Source organism: Amblyomma mixtum, chromosome 6 (assembly GCF_055824585.1).
Source record: "Amblyomma mixtum isolate Tamu chromosome 6, ASM5582458v1, whole genome shotgun sequence".
Lineage (NCBI taxonomy): Eukaryota > Metazoa > Arthropoda > Arachnida > Ixodida > Ixodidae > Amblyomma > Amblyomma mixtum.
Window position 1 is genome coordinate 131,996,239 of NC_143017.1, and position 10,075 is coordinate 132,006,313.

Sequence of the window (10,075 nt, forward strand, 5' to 3'; positions counted from 1 at the left end):
CAAAATCGTTGAAAGAGAAAAAATAAAGATTTGGAAAACCGAACCACGTGGGTCTCTGAATATTTTTGGTCGTAATTTTAGTTCATGCCAAAAATGATGCTTTTTTGTGACCACCATTCCTCAAGAATAACGGAATGACGTCTTGTTTTGTTACTATGGAATTTTGCTTAGCTGAAGTTAAGTTCCGTTAACCTTGAATGTCTATAAACATCCTAGTCTGGAAAACAAATTTCTGATAGAAAACTATTTTCCAAAAATTTAGCACCAACATTCATCTCCAATAATCATTGAAACTCGAATAAATCGAATAATAGCTCTCCTAAAACTTTTGTGCCTTTTACAGTTTCTATTTCAATATCCGTAGTGCAGCCATCGGCCACAACATGGATGCAATCTAATCTCCTCTATTCACTGCGGTATCAATCTCTACGAGGTGTCGCGCTCACTCCTCATTCTCAGTAATGCAAGGATGATCAATTAAATTTCAGGACACAAATATAAGTCCCCACGGCATGGAGACCGCAACGAGAATCTGATGAACATTATGTCTTACACCAAGCAAATACTCATCGAAAAATAACATGAATCGCGTCTGGTTCTAAATTACTGACATAGTGGAAATAACGTGCGTTTAAGCAACGATAAAATTTCTAAGCAAACCCTAAGATTCGCGAGAAATGATCATGCGTAAAATTTATGGTTTAGGAGGGCTTAACGTCTAAACGCGACTTCGATTATGTGGATCGTCGTAGGCCTCCGCAAATTTCGACCACCCGTGTTTCTTTAACCTACACTGGCATCGCACAGTACACGGGCCTCTAGAATTTCGCTTCCATTGCAATTCGACCGCCGCATCCGTGATCCAACCGGCGTCTTTCAGGTCAGCAGCCCCTCGTCATAGCCGCTTAGCAACCGTGGCGGCTTTCAAGCTCAAATTATCTTAAATATTTTGTAAAATTTCCAGCTCATTCATTCTTTCTTTTTCTATGCCTGAATTAGCTGCAGAGCCCCCCGAAACCAAGTGCACCGAGCAACAGAAAACAGCCTGCACAAAGAAAGGACAAGTGTGTGACGAAGCAACTGGAGAATGCAAAGGTGAGCACTGTAGCTCACTGCCAATAGGGATTCACTTTCCTTCCTATTTCAGGCCGATTAGGCTTCCTTAACTTACTCACTGCACTTCCTCAAATTAAAGCTTCTTTATATCGAGAAATTTAAACGTTGATGAAAAGCAATGCGTTTCGGCAGCTGTATGGGCGCCTTGTTCACAGTCAAAACCGCATTGTTTTTATTTTAGCGCGGCATTTACACTTTGACGTTATTATGATTTACCCCGACGAAACGAGTGTTCGTCCAACTCTCGACTTCATTTAAAATATTGACAAGTACGACAGTAACTTTAAAATTGGTTACTTACTGCTGATGAAAAATGCAGAAAGAAAAAAAAACCAGAAATCTCTGTCATTTTATCTTTTCTCAACGTCTACATTTGCCCGTTATGATTTACCCTGCACAGACGTTTTCGTTCAACTGTAGACTTTAATTAAAATATCTATAGGTGTGACACGAACTTGAAAATATATTAATTGGTGAGAATCAAAATCGTTGAAAGAGAAAAAATAAAGATTTGGAAAACCGAACCACGTGGGTCTCTGAATATTTTTGGTCGTAATTTTCGTTCATGCCTAAACTGATGCTTTTTTGTGACCACCATTCCTCAAGAATAACGGAATTACGTCTTGTTTTGTTACTATGGAATTTTCCTTAGCTGAAGTTAAGTTCCGTTAACCTTGAATGTCTATAAACATCCTAGTCTAGAAAACAAATTTCTGATAGAAAACTATTTTCCAAAAATTTAGCACCAACATTCCTCTCAAATAATCATTGAAATTTCGAATCAATCTAATAATAGCTCTCCTAAAACTTTTGTGCCTTTTACAGTTTCTATTTCAATATCCGTAGTGCAGCCATCGGCAAAAACATGGATGCAATCTAATCTCCTCTATTCACTGCGATATCAATCTCTACGAGGTGTCGCGCTCACTCCGCATTCTCAGTAATGCCAGGATGATCAATTCAATTTCAGGACACAAATATAAGTCCCCACGGCTTTGAGACCGCAACGAGAATCTGATGAACATTATGTCTTACACCAAGCAAATACTCATCGAAAAATAACATGAATCGCGTCTGGTTCTAAATTACTGACATAGGGGAAATAACGTGCTTTTAAGACGCGATAAAATTTCTATGCAAACCCTAAGATTAGCGATAAATGATCATGCGTAAAATTTATGGTTTAAGAGGGCTTAACGTCTAAACGCGACTTCGATTATGTGGATCGTCGTAGGGCTCCGCGAATTTCGACCACCCGTGTTTTTTTTAACCCACACTGGCATTGCACAGTACACGGGCCTCTAGAATTTCGCTTCCATTGCAATTCAACCGCCGCATCCGTGATCCAACCGGCGTCTTCAAGGTCAGCAGCCGCTCGTCAGAGCCGCTTAGCAACCGTGGCGGCTTTGAAGCTCAAATTATCTTAAATATTTCGCAAAATTTCCAGCTCATTCATTCTTTCTTTTTCTATGCCTCAATTAGCTGCAGAGCCCCCCGAAACCAAGTGCACCGAGCAACAGAAAACAGCCTGCACAAATAAAGGACAAGTCTGTGACGAAGCAACAGGAGAATGCAGAGGTGAGCACTGTAGCTCACTGCCAATAGGGATTCACTTTCCTTCCTAATTCAGGCCGATTAGGCTTCCTTAACTTACTCAATGCACTTCCTCAAATTAAAGCTTCTTTATATCGAGAAATTGTAAACGTTGATGAAAAGCAATGCGTTTGGGCAGCTGTATGGGCGCCTTGTTCACAGTCAAAACCGTATTGTTTTTATTTTAGCGCGGCATTTACACTTTGACGTTACTATCATTTACTCCGACGAAACGAGTGTTCGTCCAACTCTCGACTTCATTTAAAATATTGACAAGTACGACAGTAACTTTAAAATTGGTTACTTACTGCTGATGAAAAATGCAGAAAGAAAAAAAAAACAGAAATCTCTGTCACTTTATCTTTTCTCAACGTCTACATTTGCCCGTTATGATTTACCCTGCGCAGACGTTTTCGTTCAACTGTAGACTTTAATTAAAATATCTATAGGTGTGACACGAACTTGAAAATATATTAATTGGTGAGAATCAAAATCGTTGAAAGAGAAAAAATAAAGATTTGGAAAACCGAACCACGTGGGTCTCTGAATATTTTTGGTCGTAATTTTCGTTCATGCCTAAAATGATGCTTTTTTGTGACCACCATTCCTCAAGAATAACGGAATTACGTCTTGTTTTGTTACTATGGAATTTTGCTTACCTGAAGTTAAGTTCCGTTAACCTTGAATGTCTATAAACATCCTAGTCTAGAAAACAAATTTCTGATAGAAAACTATTTTCCAAAAATTTAGCACCAACATTCCTCTCAAATAATCATTGAAATTTCGAATCAATCTAATAATAGCTCTCCTAAAACTTTTGTGCCTTTTACAGTTTCTATTTCAATATCCGTAGTGCAGCCATCGGCAAAAACATGGATGCAATCTAATCTCCTCTATTCACTGCGATATCAATCTCTACGAGGTGTCGCGCTCACTCCGCATTCTCAGTAATGCGGAGTGAATTTCTAGAATTTCGCTTCCATTGCAATTCAACCGCCGCATCCGTGATCCAACCGGCGTCTTCAAGGTCAGCAGCCGCTCGTCAGAGCCGCTTAGCAACCGTGGCGGCTTTGAAGCTCAAATTATCTTAAATATTTCGCAAAATTTCCAGCTCATTCATTCTTTCTTTTTCTATGCCTCAATTAGCTGCAGAGCCCCCCGAAACCAAGTGCACCGAGCAACAGAAAACAGCCTGCACAAATAAAGGACAAGTCTGTGACGAAGCAACAGGAGAATGCAGAGGTGAGCACTGTAGCTCACTGCCAATAGGGATTCACTTTCCTTCCTAATTCAGGCCGATTAGGCTTCCTTAACTTACTCAATGCACTTCCTCAAATTAAAGCTTCTTTATATCGAGAAATTGTAAACGTTGATGAAAAGCAATGCGTTTGGGCAGCTGTATGGGCGCCTTGTTCACAGTCAAAACCGTATTGTTTTTATTTTAGCGCGGCATTTACACTTTGACGTTACTATCATTTACTCCGACGAAACGAGTGTTCGTCCAACTCTCGACTTCATTTAAAATATTGACAAGTACGACAGTAACTTTAAAATTGGTTACTTACTGCTGATGAAAAATGCAGAAAGAAAAAAAAACCAGAAATCTCTGTCACTTTATCTTTTCTCAACGTCTACATTTGCCCGTTATGATTTACCCTGCGCAGACGTTTTCGTTCAACTGTAGACTTTAATTAAAATATCTATAGGTGTGACACGAACTTGAAAATATATTAATTGGTGAGAATCAAAATCGTTGAAAGAGAAAAAATAAAGATTTGGAAAACCGAACCACGTGGGTCTCTGAATATTTTTGGTCGTAATTTTCGTTCATGCCTAAAATGATGCTTTTTTGTGACCACCATTCCTCAAGAATAACGGAATTACGTCTTGTTTTGTTACTATGGAATTTTGCTTACCTGAAGTTAAGTTCCGTTAACCTTGAATGTCTATAAACATCCTAGTCTAGAAAACAAATTTCTGATAGAAAACTATTTTCCAAAAATTTAGCACCAATATTCATCTCAAATAATCATTGAAATTTCGAATAAATCGAATAATAGCTCTCCTAAAACTTTTGTGCCTTTTACAGTTTCTATTTCATATCCGTAGTGCAGCCATCGGCCACAACATGGATGCAATATAATCTCCTCTATTCACTGCGGTATCAATCTCTACGAGGTGTCGCGCTCACTCCTCATTCTCAGTAATGCAAGGATGATCAATTAAATTTCAGGACACAAATATAAGTCCTCACGGCTTGGCGACCGCAACGAGAATCTGATGAACATTATGCCTTACACCAAGCAAATACTCATCGAAAAATAACATGAACCGCGTCTGGTTCTAAGTTACTGACATAGTGGAAATAACGTGCGTTTTAGCAACGATAAAATTTCTATGCAAACCCTAAGATTCGCGAGAAATGATCATGCGTAAAGTTTATGGTTTAGGAGGGCTTAACGTTTAAACGCGACTTCGATTATGTGGATCGTCGTAGGGCTCCGCGAATTTTGACCACCCGTGTTTCTTTAACCTGCACTGACATCGCACAGTACACGGGCCTCTAGAATTCCGCTTCCATTGGAATTCGACCGCCGCATCCGCGATCCAACCGGCGTCTTCCAGGTCAGCAGCCGGTCGTCAGGGCCGCTTAGCAACTGTGGCGGCTTTCAAGCTCAAATTATCCTAAATATTTCGCAAAACTTCCAGCTCATTCATTCTTTCTTTTTCTATGCCTGAATTAGCTGCAGAGCCCCCCGAAACCAAGTGCACCGAGCAACAGAAAACAGCCTGCACAAATAAAGGACAAGTCTGTGACGAAGCAACTGGAGAATGCAAAGGTGAGCACTGCAGCTCACTGCCAATAGGGATTCACATTCCTCCATATTTAAGGCCGATTGGGCTTCCTTAACATGCTCAATGCACTTCCTCAAATTAAAACTTCTTTATATCGAGAAATTGTAAACGTTGATGAAAAGCAATGCGTTTCGGCAGCTGTATGGGCGCCTTGTTCACAGTCAAAACCGTATTGTTTTTATTTTAGCGCGGCATTTACACTTTGACGTTATTATCATTTACCCCGACGACACGAGTGTTCGTCCAACTCTCGACTTCATTTAAAATATTCATAAGTACGACAGTGACTTTAAAATTGGTTGATACTGATAAAGAATGCACAGAGGGGAAAAATAACCAGAAAATTCGGTCATTTCATTTTTCCTCGACGTCTACATTTGGCCGATATGATTTACCCCGCGCAGACGTTTTCGTTCAACTCTAGACTTCAATTAAAATATCTATAAGTGTGACACGCACTTTAAAATATAATACTTCCTGCAGATCAAAAATGTTGAAACAGCAAAAATAAACATTCAGAAAACCGAACCACGTGGTTCTCTGAATATTTTTGGTCGTAATCTTAGTTCATGCCAAAAATGATGCTTTTCTGTGTCCACCTTTCCTCTAGATTACCGGAATTACTTCTTGTTTTGTGTGACATACAATTTTATTTTCCTAAAGTAACGTTGCGTTAACCTTGAAAGTTAATAGGCATCCTTATCTAGAAAACAATGTTCTGATATTAAAACTATTTGCATAAAATTTAGCACCAACATTCATCTCGAATAATCATTGAAATTTCGAATAAATCAAAAATTATGTCTCCTAGAATTTTTGTGCCTTTTTCAGTTTCTATTCCAAGATCTGTAGTGAAGCCATCGGGAAAAACATCGATGCATTCTAATCTCCTCTATCACGGCGCTATCAATCACTACGAGGTGTCGAGCTGACTCCGCATACTCAGTAATGCAGTGCTGATCAATAAATTTTCAGGACACAAATTTAGGTTGCCACGGCTTGGTGACCGCAGCGAGAATCGGATGAACATTATGTCTTACAGCAAGCAAATACTCATCGAAAAATAACATGAATCGCGTCTGGTTCTAAAGAACTGACATAGTGGAAGTCACGTGCGTTTTAGCAACGATAAAATTTCTATGCAAACCCTACGATTCGCGAGAAATGATCATGCGTAAAGTTTATGGTTTAGGGGGCTTAACATCCGAATGCGACTTCGGTTATGTGGATCGTCGTAGAGCTCCGCTAATTTCGACCAACCCTGTTTCTTTAACCTGCACTGACATCGCACAGTACACGGGCCTCTAGAATTTCGCTTCAATTGCAATTCCACCGCCGCATCCGCGATCGAACCGGCCTCTTTCTGGTCAGCAGCCCATCGTCAGAGCCGCTTAGCAACTGTGGCGGCTTTCAAGCTCAAATTATCTTAAATATTTCGCAAAATTTCCAGCTCATTCATTTTTCCTTTTTCTATGCCTGAATTAGCTGCAGAGCCCCCTGAAACCAAGTGCACCGAGCAACAGAAAACAGCCTGCACAAAGAAAGGACAAGTGTGTGACGAAGCAACTGGAGAATGCAAAGGTGAGCACTGTAGCTCACTGCCAATAGGGATTCACATTCCTCCATATTTAAGGCCGATTGGGCTTCCTTAACTTACTCAATGCACTTCATCAAATTAAAACTTCTTTATATCGAGAAATTGTAAACGTTGATGAAAAGCAATGCGTTTTGGCAGCTGTATGGGCGCCTTGTTCACAGTCAAAACCTTATTGTTTTTATTTTAGTGCGGCATTTACACTTTGACGTTACTATCATTTACTCCGACGAAACGAGTGTTCGTCCAACTCTCGACTTCATTTAAAATATTGACAAGTACGACAGTAACTTTAAAATTGGTTACTTACTGCTGATAAAAAATGCAGAAAGAAAAAAAACAGAAATCTCTGTCATTTTATCTTTTCTCAACGTCTACATTTGCCCGTTATGATTTACCCTGCGCAGACGTTTTCGTTCAACTGTAGACTTTAATTAAAATATCTATAGGTGTGACACGAACTTGAAAATATAATAATTGGTGAGAATCAAAATCGTTGAAAGAGAAAAAATAAAGATTTGGAAAACCGAACCACGTGGGTCTCTGAATATTTTTGTTCGTAATTTTAGTTCATGCCAAAAATGATGCTTTTTTGTGACCACCATTCCTCAAGAATAACGGAATTACTTCTTGTTTTGTTACTATGGAATTTTGCTTAGCTGAAGTTAAGTTCCGTTAACCTTGAATGTCTATAAACATCCTAGTCTAGAAAACAAATTTCTGATAGAAAATTATTTTCCAAAAATTTAGCACCAACATTCCTCTCAAATAATCATTGAAATTTCGAATAAATTGAATAATAGCTCTCCTAAAACTTTTGTGCCTTTTACAGTTTCTATTTCAATATCCGTAGTGCAGCCATCGGCCACAACATGGATGCAATCTAATCTCCTCTATTCACTGCGGTATCAATCTCTACGAGGTGTCGCGCTCACTCCTCATTCTCAGTAATGCAAGGATGATCAATTAAATTTCAGGACACAAATATAAGTCCCCACGGCTTGGAGACCGCAACGAGAATCTGATGAACATTATGTCTTACACCAAGCAAATACTCAACGAAAAATAACATGAATCGCGTCTGGTTCTAAATTACTGACATAGTGGAAATAACGTGCGTATAAGCAACGATAAAATTTCTATGCAAACCCTAAGATTCGCGAGAAATGATCATGCGTAAAATTTATGGTTTAGGAGGGCTTAACGTCTAAACGCGACTTCGATTATGTGGATCGTCGTAGGGCTCCGCGAATTTCGACCACCCGTGTTTTTTTTAACCTACACTGGCATTGCACAGTACACGGGCCTCTAGAATTTCGCTTCCATTGCAATTCAACCGCCGCATCCGTGATCCAACCGGCGTCTTCAAGGTCAGCAGCCGCTCGTCAGAGCCGCTTAGCAACCGTGGCGGCTTTGAAGCTCAAATTATCTTAAATATTTCGCAAAATTTCCAGCTCATTCATTCTTTCTTTTTCTATGCCTCAATTAGCTGCAGAGCCCCCCGAAACCAAGTGCACCGAGCAACAGAAAACAGCCTGCACAAATAAAGGACAAGTCTGTGACGAAGCAACAGGAGAATGCAGAGGTGAGCACTGTAGCTCACTGCCAATAGGGATTCACTTTCCTTCCTAATTCAGGCCGATTAGGCTTCCTTAACTTACTCAATGCACTTCCTCAAATTAAAGCTTCTTTATATCGAGAAATTGTAAACGTTGATGAAAAGCAATGCGTTTCGGCAGCTGTATGGGCGCCTTGTTCACAGTCAAAACCGTATTGTTTTTATTTTAGCGCGGCATTTACACTTTGACGTTACTATCATTTACTCCGACGAAACGAGTGTTCGTCCAACTCTCGACTTCATTTAAAATATTGACAAGTACGACAGTAACTTTAAAATTGGTTACTTACTGCTGATGAAAAATGCAGAAAGAAAAAAAAACCAGAAATCTCTGTCATTTTATCTTTTCTCAACGTCTACATTTGCCCGTTATGATTTACCCTGCGCAGACGTTTTCGTTCAACTGTAGACTTTAATTAAAATATCTATAGGTGTGACACGAACTTGAAAATATATTAATTGGTGAGAATCAAAATCGTTGAAAGAGAAAAAATAAAGATTTGGAAAACCGAACCACGTGGGTCTCTGAATATTTTTGGTCGTAATTTTCGTTCATGCCTAAAATGATGCTTTTTTGTGACCACCATTCCTCAAGAATAACGGAATTACGTCTTGTTTTGTTACTATGGAATTTTGCTTAGCTGAAGTTAAGTTCCGTTAACCTTGAATGTCTATAAACATCCTAGTCTAGAAAACAAATTTCTGATAGAAAACTATTTTCCAAAAATTTAGCACCAATATTCATCTCAAATAATCATTGAAATTTCGAATAAATCGAATAATAGCTCTCCTAAAGCTTTTGTGCCTTTTACAGTTTCTATTTTATATCCGTAGTGCAGCCATCGGCCACAACATGGATGCAATATAATCTCCTCTATTCACTGCGGTATCAATCTCTACGAGGTGTCGCGCTCACTCCTCATTCTCAGTAATGCAAGGATGATCAATTAAATTTCAGGACACAAATATAAGTCCTCACGGCTTGGCGACCGCAACGAGAATCTGATGAACATTATGCCTTACACCAAGCAAATACTCATCGAAAAATAACATGAACCGCGTCTGGTTCTAAGTTACTGACATAGTGGAAATAACGTGCGTTTTAGCAACGATAAAATTTCTATGCAAACCCTAAGATTCGCGAGAAATGATCATGCGTAAAGTTTATGGTTTAGGAGGGCTTAACGTTTAAACGCGACTTCGATTATGTGGATCGTCGTAGGGCTCCGCGAATTTTGACCACCCGTGTTTCTTTAACCTGCACTGACATCGCACAGTACACGGGCCTCTAGAATTCC

General features: G+C 39.4%; 1 protein-coding gene across 1 annotated transcript in view; it reads left to right on the forward strand.

Annotated features, from left to right (window-relative positions):
- Positions 1 to 8,228, forward strand: part of LOC149340421 (uncharacterized) — a 63,969-nt gene extending 55,741 nt beyond the window's left edge. Inside the window, exons 3-4 of the mRNA XM_089551124.1 lie at positions 7,051 to 7,146; positions 8,137 to 8,228. Coding sequence (XP_089407250.1) covers positions 7,051 to 7,146; positions 8,137 to 8,228 — 188 coding nt within the window. The remainder of the gene's footprint in view (positions 1 to 7,050; positions 7,147 to 8,136) is intronic.
- The last annotated feature ends 1,847 nt before the right edge of the window (positions 8,229 to 10,075 follow it).